At 35.2% G+C, this 16,923-nt stretch overlaps 8 protein-coding genes across 8 annotated transcripts; 3 read left to right on the forward strand and 5 right to left on the reverse strand. All coding sequences in view use genetic code 12, as the record gives it.

Moving 5' to 3' along the window:
* Window positions 1-232: 232 nt before the first annotated feature.
* On the reverse strand, window positions 233-2,587 carry CD36_54220 (component of the SCF ubiquitin-ligase complex, putative; the record flags this gene model as incomplete). The annotated part of the gene is made up of 1 exon (XM_002420672.1): window positions 233-2,587. One exon carries the CDS (start codon window positions 2,585-2,587, stop codon window positions 233-235), a length of 2,355 nt encoding a protein of 784 aa, XP_002420717.1.
* A 1,526-nt stretch (window positions 2,588-4,113) lies between these two features.
* CD36_54230 (Cop9 signalosome complex subunit, putative) lies at window positions 4,114-5,448 on the forward strand (the record flags this gene model as incomplete). The annotated part of the gene is made up of 1 exon (XM_002420673.1): window positions 4,114-5,448. The coding sequence occupies one exon, from the start codon at window positions 4,114-4,116 to the stop codon at window positions 5,446-5,448; it is 1,335 nt and encodes a 444-aa protein (XP_002420718.1).
* A 137-nt stretch (window positions 5,449-5,585) lies between these two features.
* CD36_54240 (cytochrome c oxidase assembly protein, putative) lies at window positions 5,586-6,581 on the reverse strand (the record flags this gene model as incomplete). Its single annotated transcript, XM_002420674.1, has 1 exon — window positions 5,586-6,581. The coding sequence occupies one exon, from the start codon at window positions 6,579-6,581 to the stop codon at window positions 5,586-5,588; it is 996 nt and encodes a 331-aa protein (XP_002420719.1).
* A 226-nt stretch (window positions 6,582-6,807) lies between these two features.
* Window positions 6,808-7,146, forward strand: CD36_54250 (RNA polymerase II elongation factor, putative; the record flags this gene model as incomplete). The annotated part of the gene is made up of 1 exon (XM_002420675.1): window positions 6,808-7,146. The coding sequence occupies one exon, from the start codon at window positions 6,808-6,810 to the stop codon at window positions 7,144-7,146; it is 339 nt and encodes a 112-aa protein (XP_002420720.1).
* Window positions 7,147-7,264: 118 nt separating this feature from the next.
* Window positions 7,265-11,176, reverse strand: CD36_54260 (AAA family ATPase, putative; the record flags this gene model as incomplete). The annotated part of the gene is made up of 1 exon (XM_002420676.1): window positions 7,265-11,176. One exon carries the CDS (start codon window positions 11,174-11,176, stop codon window positions 7,265-7,267), a length of 3,912 nt encoding a protein of 1,303 aa, XP_002420721.1.
* Window positions 11,177-12,095: 919 nt separating this feature from the next.
* MSM1 (mitochondrial methionyl-tRNA synthetase, putative) lies at window positions 12,096-13,829 on the reverse strand (the record flags this gene model as incomplete). The annotated part of the gene is made up of 1 exon (XM_002420677.1): window positions 12,096-13,829. The coding sequence occupies one exon, from the start codon at window positions 13,827-13,829 to the stop codon at window positions 12,096-12,098; it is 1,734 nt and encodes a 577-aa protein (XP_002420722.1).
* Window positions 13,830-13,986: 157 nt separating this feature from the next.
* On the reverse strand, window positions 13,987-14,742 carry CD36_54280 (COPII transport vesicle biogenesis protein, putative; the record flags this gene model as incomplete). Its single annotated transcript, XM_002420678.1, has 1 exon — window positions 13,987-14,742. One exon carries the CDS (start codon window positions 14,740-14,742, stop codon window positions 13,987-13,989), a length of 756 nt encoding a protein of 251 aa, XP_002420723.1.
* A 492-nt stretch (window positions 14,743-15,234) lies between these two features.
* Window positions 15,235-16,842, forward strand: CD36_54290 (signal recognition particle (SRP) receptor subunit alpha, putative; the record flags this gene model as incomplete). The annotated part of the gene is made up of 1 exon (XM_002420679.1): window positions 15,235-16,842. One exon carries the CDS (start codon window positions 15,235-15,237, stop codon window positions 16,840-16,842), a length of 1,608 nt encoding a protein of 535 aa, XP_002420724.1.
* Window positions 16,843-16,923: the final 81 nt, after the last annotated feature.

The following is a 16,923-nucleotide window of genomic DNA, read 5'->3' on the forward strand; positions in this document are numbered from 1 at the left end:
GGGCTTTAGCCCTATGTGTCAAATCCACAACCAATATCAACTTATATCTTTTTGCCTAAAAATTGCAAAGCTGCTTCCATTGTAGCCACATATGTATTTCAAATAAAGTAAACTAGAAACTATAACTTATTATATAAATCTTTAAACAAAAAAACCTAAAAGATAAGAAAAGAAAAGATAATAAAAAAATGCTAGCAAGGTTTCGATTCGAACCAAAAAGCATATTCATTTCTCAAGTATTTCTAGGAAACAAATCGACCGGTTCCATATCAACATCTTCGTCTTCATTAAGAACTAAAGGTAGTGTTTGGTTTCCCCCATTAGGAAATACTGCTGGTTGTTCTATTTGGGGTGCATTTTGTGGGTTATTAATAATAGTATTCTGTGCTCGTTGTTGTTGTTGTTGTTGTTGTAGAGGTGGTTGCAATCGCAATTGAACCTCATTTTGAAGTTGATCTTGAGCCTGAGTTTCAGTTTGACCACGATTCTGTGTATTTGCTTGCTCTAGTTGTGGTTCCTGTTGTTGCTGTTGTTGGCGTTGCTGCACCAATTGTTGATTCAATCGATTCTGGTGCTCTAGTAATCTTTGTTGATGGTGGTTTCTGATTAGTCTTTGGAAATGCTCTCTCATTTCATCAGGGCCCATGTTACCTTCATTAAGTTCTCTGAATATTTCACGATTTATTTCTGCCATATCAGGATGCCCTAAATCTGCAGTGACGCCTAACCCACGTCTTCTTTCCCAAATATTCATTTCTTCTTCATCCATGTCAAAATCTCCATTCAAAAATCTCCTTCTACGTTCGTTGAATAATGTGTGAATGTCACCTTGATCAATTTGATATGTTCTTTCTTCAACAACCTGGTTTAAATAATTGCGCAATTGATTGACACCGTGTCCACTGAAGACACAAAACAAAGATTTCTGGTGTTCGTTAAAATCTGAAGGTGGTTCACGACAATACTGTGTTATTTCTCTTCTTAAAAATGAAGATATACCAGTAAGCGACAAATGCGTTAATTTCGGACAATTTTTCAATAATAAATAAATTGGGCCAATAGTGAGGTTTGTACAATACGAAAGATGTACCCTTTCAAGGCAATCTTGTTCACCACGACGTCTAACTAGCTCTAAAATTCCCGAATCTGTGATCATTGAACATTTGACCAATCCGATTCTCCGTAATTTCGGTAAGTTTGCTAATTCGACTAGTGTCCAATCTGTCAACTGCGAACAGCATGCTAAATCAATGTATTGTATTCTATGACAGTATCTCACTAATGCTGCAACTCCGTAATCAGTAATCAACCCACAATGACCCAAATGGATGTAATGCAAACTTCTTCCCAATTGACTCAAGGCCCTTAATGATGCATCTGTAATCTGCATACATTTTGACAAGACCACGTTTCGCAATCTCGGAGCACAAGAAACAAGCTTTTCTACCAATCTATCAGTAATCGCATTGCAGCCTGTTATATCAATAATTCTCAATTTTTCTAAAATGTGTCCTTCCGGAATAGATTCAAATAGTTTATCGGTGATTCCAGGTGCGTTACTGATTCTGAACTCCCTTAGTTGTGTCAAATCTAAAAATATGCTCTTCAAATACTTATCGGTGACATTTTCACACCCATGTAAATCAATTTCAACTAGTGATTTACAATTTTCATACATGGCCAATATGCTTTCATCAGTAATATTAGTACTTGAATTGAATTTGACACGCTTGAGCATTGGACATGATCTTAATAGTTTTATAATAGCTTCTTCGGTAACGTTGCCACAGCCCGGGGCGTATAATCCTTGTAATCGCGGACAGTTGTCTGCCAATGCATTAATAATATCATCATGTATATCTGTGACACCAGTTAAATCGATCGACTGCAACCTTTCACACCCATGTAATACTTGAGTGATGGGATACCGCGTGAGCTTGGCACAATTGACTAAAGTCAACCTTTCTAATCTAGGGCATCCTATAAACAAACTTAACAATTCGTCATCGACCAATTTCGTCATAAACGACAAATTCAATCTTTTGATAAATTGGCGATAATCCCAGTGAGTGACTGATTTGTTGATTTCCATAACTTCTTTTATTTTTTTGAATGCTGAATCATTCTGCATATGAGGACGAAACCATAACATTTCAATTATCAAATCAGCAATTTCGGAGCAGGTTGTCAATAGGGAATACCAGTCTCTTCTCTCTAAATAGTGAAATATTTGTAATAATATTTCTGTTGGCAATCTTAAGAGAGACCGCTTATCGATTTGGTTGTTGTGGTCGAAAAACGGACCGTGAGGGCGTTTAATGCTTGATAATCTTCTTTTGTTAACTAGGGACTTTCTTAACTCTTCGTAATCATTATATTCATTATCCATTACAAAATCAGCACCATATGTGTGAGTTTTGTGGTTGCCATCGCTATGATGACTGTTGTCATTGCTTATTTCACCATCGATATTCATTTCGTTGTTACTATCTGGTGACGATTCTTGTTTCAATTCGTGTAGTGTTTTGATAGTGTTTCCTGTCTCAGGAATGTTAGACAAGTCGTCTAGACTGGTAGGTGAACTCATTTATGATATAAATCAAGAAAGAATTAATGATAATCTTGAGTTTGATGAATGTTGTTGTGAAAATACTTGAAACGTTGGCAAATAGGGAGAGAAAATCAAAAACTCTTGAACTCTTTTTTTTTTTTCCTTCTTACTTTATGTCGTTCAGTGTTGTATGTTTTTGTGTGTGTTTTCTTTTTCCCAAAATAATCAAAAAGAAAATGAGAATGAGAATGAGAATGTGTTTCTTTGTTTATGGAATGTGTTGTAATACAAGAACTTTCAAGGACCAATTATCTAATAATATATATGAAAGATATTTAGGACTTTTTTATTTGCAAAAAAGAAAAGTAGTAGCGTAAGTTGATTGTAACCAAACTAGGATAACCAATGACTTGCTTTAATTGGAGAAATAATCAATACTTTCCTGTGTCAAACCAGAATTGCAGACAATCTAAATACCTGATTAGAATCAATTACAAGACACACTATTATCAAAATTGGCTTGCTGATGGATGTATTAAACATAAGGCATTCAACTTGGTAGTAAGTTGAAGAGTTTGTGACTAATAGGAAGAATAAAATAAAGTAAGATACAAGGTTTGGATTTGACTTTGGTAGTATATTGTGTACAAAGTTGATATTTACGTTATAGAAGTTTTTTTTTTTGGTGTCTGTCGCCTTGTAGAAGTTGAGAATTTATTGATTACGTAGAAGGCGATTGTTTCTCTAATCTACAACAATTATTAACAATTTAAAGTACCACTTGCCTAATTTGGTTTGTGTCGGACAATTTTTTAAGTTTCTTTTTTTTATCTTTTCTTTTTGGGTCGCCTCATTCAAATTAATATCAGTAACATCATCAACGCCTAACCACACACACACACACACACAATTTTTGAATCATTTTACACTCAGTTGAAGTTGCCAAAATGCTAATCATGTAAAAGACTATCAATATAATGATGAAAGTCGATTTTAAAAGTCATCAATTGTCTTTGCTTGTTGACTTATGAGATCACTATGCAAAATGAAAAATATATAAATTGTTTAATTTTTGGTGTATTTTTTCAATCAAATTTTTACTGATGGTATGTTTTGCAGTAATTAAACCCATCAAAACATATTGTCTAACCTAACGCTTACACATTATACAACTCTAATATTAGCTTTTATTTATCAGTTCCCCAAGTTCATTCATCAGTTACAGTTGCAAAGAGTTATTGCATAGTTTTCTACATTACAGAACTACAACAAATAATCAATTAGCTATTGAACTAAAAACAAACAACACCTCTAATAAATCATGTCTTAATGACTACACCTTGATGCAATTTTAATCAATATTGCTTGGCACTAACAACCCTTCGATTCTGTTAAGTTTGTAATCATCTCTGTTGTATAACTAAAAGTGTAGTTATGTGTGTAAACTGAAAAAAAGGAAACGAAAAATAAGAAGAAAAAAAAAGATTCTTCTCACACAGAAACCAAGTGTTTATACCCATCTTACCAAACCGCTCAAAGATTCAGCCATCTTGACGTTTATCATGAGTGGATTGGTCAATTATGTACACGAGTTTGGGACTGCATTAAAAGAAGAAAACTCCAAAGCTTTAACAAAATGTTTAACTATCAGTCCTACAATTACAATAGCAAATACCCGTAAAGATTTTCCAGAACCAAGTGATGTTGATTTGTTTCATATTCCAGAAAAGTTTAGACCAGTTTTGAAATGTCATATCCAATTAATGAAAGCAGTTTATAATGAAAAATCGCTTGACAAAGCATTTGAAGTACTAAACCAGTTGATTTTGAATTTAATAATGGCCAGTGATTTTCTAACTAATTGGATAAATCATCCGTTAATCAAAAGCCTTAGTGAATTAATCGCCATTTATAAAACCAAAGAAAGTAGGAACCCAGAAGACTTGGACTCGTTTATTGAAGACGATACTGATGCTATGGATGGGACACAATCTCAAAAAAGTTGTTTGGAGACTTTAGTAATAACATTTAGAAAAGCTTGTCAATTGTCTCTTGGAGATAAAAATTTAGATTGGAAGTTATCTAAAAGAAATGATGTTTATTATTTTTTAGCAAACTTTGTAAAATATTGTTTTAAGTTGGGTAAGTTGGATTTGGCTAAATCAGTTACTAAAGCGGTAAAAAATATCAGTGACAGATTACCGGCTCTTGATAGTTCAGTGAAAACCAAAAAATATGGGGTGATTTATTTATACTACCAAGCATTAATGGCATTAGATGACGGAGACTATGTGGAGAGTGAAAAGAATCTTGACTATGCCTTGAAACTAATGGATGATTATCAAGATTTGAAAAGTAATCAACTCGGTCAGATTTTGTTGGTGTTAATCCCCTTAAAGTTATATAATCATGGCCAATTCCCACTGAAAAAGATTTGGTTAAAATACCCAGTATTACGAGCTTTATATCGTGATAATTTTTTGAAAGCGATATTGGAAGGTAACATTGCAAGATTTAATCAATCCTTAGAGAAATTTCAAACGATATTATTGAAAAAGCATTTGTATGTTCTAATAGAAATGTTGAGACCTTTGGTACATTTGCAATTGATTAAGAAAACATATAATTTGAATATGGAATTGAATCCTGATTCGAAAACAAAACATGTGATTCCTATCAGGGCATTCCAACTAGCATTAGAGTACTCAACTTTCAATAAAAACTATAAATGTGATTTCAATTTCGCGGGAGATCATTTGTATACAATCAGTAAGTTTGAAACTGAGTGTATCGTGGGCTATTTAATAACAAAGAGGAGAATTAAAGCATATCTTAGTGTTCTGAAAGAAGGATGTGTTATATTTGCGAAAACAGATGTTTTCCCAAAACCACTGTGAAGCAAGAGAGGAGAAGCAAGACAACTAATGCGCATGTTATCAAATACCAAGTAGGATATTTCTACTAAGTTGAAGCTCTCTATATTTGTTTATATATATACACGTATTCACTCGTAAACACATAATTATATACAAGGTCAATTAATAACGTTTACTGCATCGTCGTTTTTTATTTTAGCATAATTGAATCTCTTTTTGGGTGTAAAACTGATTGGCAACATCAAATCCATCATGACATTCTGTAATAAAGAATAAAACTGAGAACTTATCCAATATATAGTCAAAGCAGCAGGGGCATGTAAAGAAATTGCCATCATAAACACAATGGACATTTTAGTTAAATTTCCAAACGCATCAGTCAATGTTGGACGAAATTTCAATTTCTTGGTCAACCTCAGTAGTTCTAAAGTTTTTAATGTCCATTCTATATTGCATAATGCAGTAATACCTAAAATGACGGGGAAAATGTGCATAGGATCTGCAATTGATAAATCTTGGAACCAAAGTATACCTTCTTCATACAAACTCGGATCTAATGCTTTATTGTGAGTATTATCCCAAGATGACCAGCCACTCAAATCTCTCATAGTTATTGACATCATGATCCATAACGGGACTTGAAATGTAGGTAGAATAAAATTCTTCCAAAGTTGTACGCCATTTTTAGCAAATAGTTCCTTTTGTCGATTTCGAGATTCCTTTGCACTCAATAATAAAATTTGCTCATACTTCATATTGCTCAATGTCGAACTGGCCAGAATTGAAGTAACATCTTCTTTGTTATTAGGACTGTTTTCAAGTTTCTTTTTCGCCAGTTGCACTCGTCTTGCCAAGTTTAATTTTAAAATGGGATTCATGGCACTAACTAAGGGACGTAGTTCACTTTGTTTTTGGATTCGCTTTCTTTGCAATATCGCCAAGGGTAGAGTCCAAACTGATCTCAAAGTAAAAGTAGTCAATGGTATTAGTATCCACCAAGGCAAACCACTGAATTCATGCACAGTTTGGAATGTTGAAGTCATTGTGTTAACTATTGCATTATGATCTATAGAAAAGTTTCTAACCCCAGGGTGCCTGTAACTGGAGCTTCGAAGGACTAAAGGTCCTAGTCGATTAATTCTATTTGAAAACATTGTTATCTGATAGTCTCTTAGAACAAACTTTGCTCGTCTTGTACAAGTTGTTTGATTCCCAGTTCCTAGTTTTCTTTATTTGGAGTTTTTTTTTTTTCGGGGTGTTAGAATTTTATCAGACCAGCAACCAGAACAAAACTGGAAAAGAGAGGAAAAAATTTGTAACTTTTTCAACAACCTATTATAAAACAATTCATTCAAGATACAATATTAACTCGTCAATACAATGTCAAGTAGATCAGAAAGAGCGTGCATGCTCTGTGGGATAATTCAGCCTATGAAGGCTTTTATTGATTATGGGTGTCCCAACTGTGAAAGTCTTTTACATTATCAATATAATGACAACAAACAAGTGCAGGATTGTACTTCGCCATCTTTTGAAGGTTTAGTAGCATTAGGTGAAGATAATAAAGGGTCATGGGTGGCACGATGGTTGAGAATTGATTCATTTACAGCGGGATTGTATGCTGTTAAAGTGAATGGGAAATTACCTCCTTCAATAATTGCAGAATTGGAAGAACAAAATGTGATATATCGACCAAGAGATGGATCGGCTGAGGATTAATGATGGGTTCAAAAATTACAAGGTTTTGATTCAGCGTATGGCTGCATCGTGTATTATTCGTTTTGATTCTTTTATTATTATTATTATTTTTGTAAAGTTATTTAATATAAATTAGTTTCTATAAAGTGATTTCAAGAGATTTGATTGTTTGTTTCAAATTTTCCAAAGTACCAAACTTATTCCAATTATTACGATCTTTCCAAATTATATCCATAAGTCTGGCCATACAAACCTCTAGTCTTTCGACGTTGTAGTCTTCAGTTATGTCAAGAAGCTCTGTTGTAATTGAATCTAATTCTTGTAAATCAATTTCAACTTCTCTTGTTGAATCAATATTAAGCTCTTCTTCCGCTTCGGATTCGGATTCGGATTCAGATTCAGATTCATCCACATTGTCCAATGACAAGGAAATGTCTTTCCCATTAGTATCTTTTTCTACATTTGTCTCATTCTCCTGCATTTCCACCTTAGCTTCTTTAGAGATCACCTTCTGTTCACCTTCTATGATATTTTCCGTAGTATTTTCAAGAACTGGTTCTTTATTTTCGTCAACTGCTTCTGGATTGGTCAGGATTGGATTATCAGTTGTGCCATTCATAAGCTCTGAAACTGGCAATACACCATTTGGAGCATCCGCTGATTGCTGTTGTTGCTCTTCTTGCTGAGCTTGTAATTCTTCTTGCTTCTTATTCCATTCTTCCTGCAACTTCTTATGTTCTTCCAAAAGCTTTTGTTGTTTCAACAAATCTCTCTCTCTGACTTCTTTACATGCTTGCAAAAACTCTGGGGTAGAAAAATCATCTACACCAAACTGTGCATTGGTCATCATCTCGTTAGCTTTCAATATTCTTTCTCTATCTCCCGAAACAATGCAATCTTTTACAATCATCTTCAAATCTTTTAGGAACTGTTTTGGCTCACTGTAGTATCCATTCCATAATCTCTCTTCAATTAAATCCAAATCCATGTTGTAGTAGTATTTCCCTGTGGCCAACTCTTGGATCATATTCGGGTGTGCCGGGTCTTCTGATCTTACATACTGAACCACATAATTGTTAAATGGGTTATTCTCCAAAATGGATGGTTCAAACAAATGGGCTAACAAATTCTCATCTATAATTGGTTTCCTGAACTTTTTGTATCTAACTTTAAACAAATCCATTAGCCCAGCAAGTTTTAGTTTCAACACATTTTTCAATTTGGTGTCCTTATATTCTTGCTCTTTTAATTTCTTCTTGTTTAATTCATCATTTGACATATCAACACTATTCTGAACCACTTTCAATTCCTTTAATTTTCTTTTGGGTCTATTCTCTAAATCGTTGACAAACTCATAAGGCTTCATCAAAAGAGTTTTCTTCAAGGTTGCAAAATACTCAGTTCTGTCTGACCGTTGTGGATTGTGTAATATTACATTATTAGTGGCGCTTTGAAATCCAAACACTAATTTTATTTCATGTGATAAGTCTTCTATTGGTGTCTCAGAAATCCCTAACAAAAGCACTTTTTCGTTACTTTTCAATCCACGCAATAAACTAGTTAATGTGGCCCTTGCGGGGTCGGGCAACACGTTAAACCAAATGTCAATATTAGGAATAAATAAAATCGCAGGTTGGTGTCGTCTGGCTTCAATAAAAGCCTGAACGATTGTCAGCTCTGGTGTTCTAGTTGGTTCGCCAAACATAGTTCCTAAATCCAAAGACTGCACTTGAAATCCTTCCAAATGATTTAGAACTGCAGCACTAAGATATTGCTGTCCATTACCTTCATTACCGCTTATCAACAAGTGTGGTCTGCAAATCCTGGAATTTTCTAGATTCTTAAGCAATTGTTGCTTGGCAAACCCTCCGTCTTCATCGTTAATTGTTGGATCAAGATATTTCGCTTCATCAAGAGCAGTGAACTTCTTTTTCCCATCCAACCCCACTGTGTTAGGCAAGAGCTGATTCAACTTTTCTATGATCTCCTGGTATTCGGATTGCAACAACGGTTTCAAGTGTTCTGACAAAGGTGCTGATCCCGAAGATGTGGATCTTGCGCTAGATGGAACTATTTTCTCAATCGCTTTCATAAAATCTTTTGCAACAACCTTTACTTTCGATGGGTTTACTTTTAATTTCTCATTGGTACCATAAATCTGAGGATACTTCCGTTGTATACTATTTAGGGCTGCTTCCGTACATAATGCACGTAAATCTGCCCCACCATACCCTTTTGTTAATTGAGCAAGTCGGTCCAAAAATATATCTGGCAATTGCGGATTCCATTTTCTTGTGTGAATTTTCAAAATCTCTTTTCTAGATCCCAAGTCTGGCAATGGGAAATAAAACTCACGATCAAATCTACCAGGTCTTCTTAATGCCGGATCAATTGCATCAGGCCTGTTAGTGGCTCCAATCACTATGACTTGACCTCTATTATCCATCCCGTCCATTAGAGCTAACAAAGTAGACACTATACTTGCATGAATTTGTTCTTGTTTTGAAGATCTCACTGGTGCTAACCCATCAATTTCATCAAAAAATATAATCGAAGGCTGCTGATTCTTAGCTTCTTCAAACAATAATCGCAATTGTCTTTCAGCTTCACCCACCCATTTACTCAAACAATCAGCACCTTTTCTCATAAAAAATGTAATTTTTCTTTCTGAAGTGGAACAACTTGCAGCTAATGCACGTGCCATCAAAGTCTTACCAGTACCTGGTGGACCATGGAAAAGAACACCTCTAGGTGGTGTAATAGCAAAGTTTTGATATAATTCTGGATATAACAACGGCAAAGCAACCATTTCTTTCAATTGATTTATATAATTATCAAGACCACCAACTACTGAAAAATCAATATTCATATCAACACCTAAAGGATCTGTATCACTGAGGGTGCTTTTCTTTTTCTTGCCACTACTGTCATCAGAACCACCAGTAATCAATTTGGGTCCACCTATGTTCTGTTTTTTAGCTTTTGGTTGCTTCTTACTTATCGTGGCCTCGCCGTTTATTGGTGCAATTTCGTCCTCAGAACTATCAGAGTCACTAAAATTCTGACCAATAGCGGTCATATTTGGTGCACCTGTCATACCCGGAATAGGAATCCCACCAGGCGGTATGTTCTTGCCAAACAACGAAATCACGTCACTTCCACCAAAAGGACCCGCTGTTGGATATAAGATTTTTCTAAACTCGCTTTTGGGAGCACCGGTTCTTCCTCTTCTGCTTCTAACGTTTGTGGGAGTCGCTGGCCTAAACTCGCGTTCCAATTGAAAATCAGCTGTTATTGGAGGAGGAATAGTATAGTCCACTTTTGTACGTTGACGCAATTTGTGTGGTTGTTCAACATCTCCATGGATAGGAGAGGAGTCATATAATTCAGCTATTTCTTTTTGAATATCTAATTCTCCTTCAGACTCCACAGTACCATCGGCGAGTGTGGTATCAGGATCGTCGAGAACTCTACCAGACCTGGTTGCTCTTCTAGAACCAGTTGAATTTGAGGTGGATTTAGTCCTTCGAGTTCTACTGGTTTTCCGCTTTTTCGGCTTTACACCATATTCGCCATCATCTTCTTCGTCGTCTTCGCCCCATTCATTATCATCCTTCACAATAAAATTGTCAGTTCGTTTCCTTTCTATAAACTCCTCATCGTCAGCGGATAGAACAAGATCTTCATCTTCAGATTCTTCAACTTGATCCTCTTTAAATTCATCATCGTCTGACTCGATATGTGATCTTTTTCTACGGCCTCTTCTTCCTCTCAGTTTGGGGAAATCATCTTGACCTTCTTCACCATATGCATCATCATCCAACGCCTCCTCATTATTTAATTCTGTAGCTTGCATACCATTATCTTGCAGTACAGTACCATCAGGTAAACCCTTTATACCGTCCAACTCTTCATCCACATCCTCATCTTCGTCTGTTTCTTTATAAGAAACCGTTTTAGTGGCTCTTCTGGAAGGCAATTCATCATAAGCATGATCTAAATCGTCGTCTTCGTCGTGAATGACTTTTCTTTGTCTTCCTCTTCTACCCATATTTATTAGCTAGTTGCAAATTAATTGGTAAAAGTGTAATTCAAATGTATATGATAGGATTGTAGTTTTTATTCTTTTTTTTGTTTTTTCGTACACCGTTGGGAAACTTTTATGACAACACAAAAAATTAAAGGGATTATTCAATCAAGATCTGGATAGATGTAATAACCTTCGAAAGGGTTGGAGTGTTAGTATCTAGTTAATGATATGATGTTTAAACGTAGAAATTTGGAACAGTATCAAGCTGGTTACTTTTTATTTATTTTGTTTTTCTTTGAGCGGAAATAACGTTGTTGAAGTTTTTTTGTTAGTAATAAATTGGGTGGCACACGCAACTTGAACGGAAAAAGAGAGAGAATTTCAACGATCACCTAACATTTTTGAAGGAAGCAAATTTCGATTGAAAACCAATGCCAAACTTCCCAACTTCAATCAACCCAATGTTTTTTTTTTTTAACAAAAGAGCAAAGATCATCAGAGAAAGGTCAAATAACATTACAATTACAAATTCTTCCATTTTTGCAAATGGACACCTTGTCAAAGTGTTCACTAAAAGTTCAATTTTTTGAAGAGACTTTAGTCAAACGACATCAGAAGAAGTAGCAAAATGATTGAAATTAACATGCAGCTTTTTTTTTTTTTTTTGCAACCAAATTCAATAGACATGTAATTGAATCTTGTACGTGGTGGGTGATTGGATTCTAGGATATGTTTTTCGTGTGTTGGAAGGAATTTTCTTCTTAAAAAAAAGAAAAAAAAAATGAGCCCTGGAGTCCAAATTCTAGACTCTGGAATTCGAATCTAAAAATAAATACCATGTGCACGACGTTTTCCCAACATGCGAGCATACTACAGCCTGTCTTTTATTACGTCTATTTACAATTCTAAGGAAGAAGCAAGTCCTATTTACAGGCTTTTATCATTTAATATCTCTTGGAGCAAGTTTTTCTAAAGGAACTTTATGTGACTTGGAATTAGCACCGGAACCATATTTCAAGTCTGCTCCCAATGTAGCAAAATCGGATGTGCGTCCAGAAACATCTAATCTATCAAGAATTTTCTTTGATAACTGAGGCATAACTGGCTGTATAAGAATGGATGATATTCTTGCAGTTTCCCCACATAAATAAACAAAATAGTTAGTAAGAACTCTATATTTTTCCTTTAGTTCAGCAGGGGTATCGGGTGAGTTGATTAGCTTAACGTATGTCCATGGCTCTGCATTCTGGAAAATTTGATTGGCTTGGTTAATAACAGACCACCAGCTTTGAATAGCTCTGATGTATTCAAAGTTTGTGAAATAATGATCCATTTGATTATACAAATCATTTAAATCTGTTGTCAATTTGCTTGACGAGGATAAAAGGCCATCAACAGAATCCTTGTTTATAGTGCAGGTTTCGATTATTTCACGTATGTTGTTGAATTCACCACCCGCACAACTTTTCACTGCTTCTTCAATGCTAAAGTTCTTTCCACCAATTCGTGAAATTAAATTACAATATTTTCCCAAAACAGCATCTCTAGATCTTTGCAATAGTTCTTCACTAAACTTACAATCGTCATCTATGTTGGAGTTTTCAACAAGGAAAAACCGCACTGGGTCAACGCCATAATATTCGCTAATTTCCATTGGATCAACCACATTTCCCAAGCTTTTACTCATTTTGAACCCATCACATAACCAATGAGAGTGCACTATTACTTGTTTTGGTAACTCAATGCCAGCTGCCATCAAAAAAATGGGCCAGTAGATACAATGAAAACGAATTATATCCTTTCCTATCACATGAGTCGCTGGCCATATACTATTCTCAGGAGTAATATACTTTGAATCTTTTACTTCAAAATCTTGGGGGAACTCTGTAGCAGTCAAGTAGTTTAATAACGCATCAAACCAAACATAAATCTTTTGCGTGTTGTCATTAGGTACCTCAATACTCCATTTCAATCTAGAAGATGGTCTTGAAATTGATAAATCAGGCAACTTGGTGTCCTCTAGTTCTTTTAAAATAAATTGGTATCTATGTGTTGGTTTAATGAATTCTGGATTTTGCTTTAAAAACTGAATCAACTGTTTTTGGAATAACGACAACTTGAAAAAATAATTAGTTTCTTCCTGGTACACAACTTCATTTTTCGTTTCACTGGATATTTTCACTACTTTACCATTTTTTACCACTTCTTCTATTTGCGTCTCGGGGAAAAAGGTTTCATCGCTGATGGAATACCATCCACTGTGAGTATCAGTATAAATAAACCCTCGTTCCATCATCAAGTTCCAAAAGTAACGAACTAGGTCAATATGATCGTCATCTGTGGTTCTTATAAATCTGTCATAATTAACATTGAATTGTTCTGCTAATTTGGAGAAGTTTTGGGACACTTTGTCGACTAATGTCTTAGGTTCCAACCCAAGCTTTTCAGCTGTCAGTTGGATTTTCAAACCATGCTCATCGGTACCAGTTAACATAAATGATTCTTTCAGTGGATTTAATTTCTCCCATTTGTTTCTTGTATCTGCTATCAACATGGAATACAAATGACCTATATGGGGCGCCGCATTGACATAGAATATAGGTGTTGTTATGTAAAATGGCTTTGTAGACTTATATCTAAACTGGATAAAAGGTCCCTTGATTTGGAACCTCATGGTCTATTAATTAAGATATATGTTGAACTGTACTATTGTTTGGAGCTTGTGTGGGAATTCACTTTTTTTTTTTCAGTGTTTATTTTTTCAACTGTACTGTTTACTAAACCCAGTATATAACCACTAGCTTATAAAAAAAAAAATACATTTAATCTATTTACTTCTCCTCTACATTTTCTACAAATATGGCCATTAATGCAAAAACAGTGTAGAACATGCACAAAGGATACGCAATTAATGGTCTTACGTTGTGCAATTTCAAAACGCTAACAAAAAATCCACTGGCAGAATATGTACACCACATCACAGCTATAGCACTCAAAATATATCCGGCCAAGTTATCCAAATTGGTGACAACTCCCAACACACTAATCAAAACTAATGGCAACAAGCAATACCCAAGTACAGACGCCGATCTGATCAAATCAATGGTTGTTTCGTTACTCATAAACTTGAACAAATAATGTAAACCTATTATTCCAAACAATCCAACACCATAAATGTAACCAAACTGAACTTTCCCTGCTAATAGTAATAAAGTACCAAATAATAACACAAACAATATAGGGCCAGCAAGATCCAGATCTGCCATTATATCACTTGGAATATCTTTCGTCAATGGATTTAATACAACTAATGTTTTACTCCTGATGTGCTGGAAATTAATACCCAATTCTTCTAGTAATGGTGGTTCTCCAGGATAACCTGAGGTACCAAATGCTGCTAATAACCCGGGAGTCAATTCCCCATTCCCCATCACTCCACTCACATCTATATTAGAGCCAAAATTGGAATCCATTGATCCCATCATACCAGAAGTTCCTTGGGCGTTAGATGGTTGTTGATAGGTGTAATTCGACTGGTAAAACTGCATGTTTTGGGGGTTACCCATTTGTTGTTGATAATAAGCCATATTTAAAAACTTGGAATACGTTCAAATTGTGAAAGAAGTGAGACAGAAGTAAAGTAAGCAACCTTCAATTGAATGTAACTAATGTATGTTTTGATTCGTTACTACATGTTTTTTTTTTTTTCCTTGAAAATTGACCAGGTATTTCTTATGGCAAATAGCTGGTAACCGCACGACGTGTCGTTTAGGCAAAGACCCCTTTAGAAGCTCTATGTCAAAACATAACTAAGTCAAGATTCATATATATCATAATTTTAGCTTCATAAAGTAAACATAAGCATACAGTTATAACCTGCCATTCGTGATCAATGCCCCGGCATATATGTGACTGGTATTCTGTTATTACCTTCAGAGTCGTGTATCGTTTACCGAAATCATCTTTTTGCGTCTGTTTTTTTTCTTTTTTTTTTTTTTTCCTTATTTTCAACCATGATCACCACTCCCCAACGGCGTAAGAGAGACCAATCTACTGTGGAACCCTTAGTGCTAAGTATAATGTCTCAGTCATTGATTATTTTCAAACCGTCAGGTAAGGTGGAGTATCAGCTCAATAACAAGATTCATCCATTCAATGAATTCATTTCTTCAATAGTCAACGAGACATACACTACCATATCGTTAAACTTCACCACTAAGACATTAAACAACAGACGGTTTTACTGTTACAATAAGGACAACGTATATGTTGCTCTATATTTTGACAGTATAACAACAATAGACAATGATCAAATTAAGCAAACTTTAACAGGAATTTTAAAGACTTTCAACAAGTTAGAGCCAGAGTCTGATGGTGATAAGTTGAAAAAATTGGTAGACATGCAATTTAATAACTTGATGAAGTTGAAACAACAAGAAAAAGTTCAGGAACCCAATATTACAAGTCCTGTGAGAAGTGGCTCAAGTACCCCTAAAAAAATTGAGTCCAAGCAACCAGCAAATTCAAAAAAGATGAGAAAATGGGATAACGGGGAAATAGTAGAGGCAAATGACGGGAAGGCATTGGACTACTCTGCAAATCAGGGCACCATTGGCACTGAATTCTTACCGGAATTAAAGATTGACAAATCAGCGTTTACCAAAGAGCGAGATTTAGTACTTGTGAATGAGTTGAACGAAATCCTCAATGAGTCAGATGATGAAAGTGAACTGCCAGATCAAACTAGTGGATCTGTGGGCAATGGATTCTTTTCTAAAATTGGTTCATATTTGGGTGGGACCATTAATGTTGACGAAGTTTCAAAGAAATTCCGTGAGCAATTGATATCGAAAAACATCACTCCTGGTACAGCAACGACAATTATTGACAAAATCAAAACCAAATTATCTACGAATAAGAAAGTTACAATGGCCGTATACAAGCAAGCACTTACAGATGAGTTAACTAAAATATTGACGCCAAATGTCTCCACAGACTTGTTGCATGATATCAAGAGAAACGCTGAGCTTAACACTAGGCCGTATGTTATATCTGTTGTTGGGGTTAACGGTGTTGGCAAGTCGACAAATTTGGCAAAACTTGCCTTCTGGTTTTTACAAAACAATTTGAACGTATTAATTTGTGCTTGTGATACTTTCAGATCGGGTGCTGTGGAGCAATTGAAAGTCCATGTAAACAATTTAAATCGTTTAAATGAAGCATCAACAAATACCAAATCTAGAATTGACATTTTTGAGAAAGGGTACGGAAGTGGGGATCATGTGGTTCAAACAGCAAAACAGGCTATACAATACGCAGGGGAGAACAATTTTGATATAGTCTTGATAGATACTGCCGGTAGAACTCATTCAAATGCAAAATTAATGGCCCCGTTGAAGAAGTTTGGTGATGCAGCAAGTCCTAATAAGATTATTATGGTTGGTGAAGCCTTGGTTGGTACAGACTCCGTTGAACAAGCCACAAACTTTAATAAGGCCTTTGGTAATAAACGAACTTTGGATTTTTTCATTATTTCCAAAGTCGATACGGTTGGTGATTTAGTCGGTACGATGATAAATATGGTCATGGCCACGAATGTTCCTATTTTGTTTGTGGGCACTGGTCAGACGTATACTGACATTAAAAGGTTGAGTGTGAAACAAGTAGTAGAGATGTTGATGAAGTGATGGTTCTTGTTCGTCAATACAGATATAGTGACCTCTCAATGAGTATTAATAATAGTTCCTTCCAAAAAAAAAAAAAAAAAG

This window comes from Candida dubliniensis, chromosome 5, assembly GCF_000026945.1.
Source record: "Candida dubliniensis CD36 chromosome 5, complete sequence".
Classification (NCBI taxonomy): domain Eukaryota; kingdom Fungi; phylum Ascomycota; class Pichiomycetes; order Serinales; family Debaryomycetaceae; genus Candida; species Candida dubliniensis.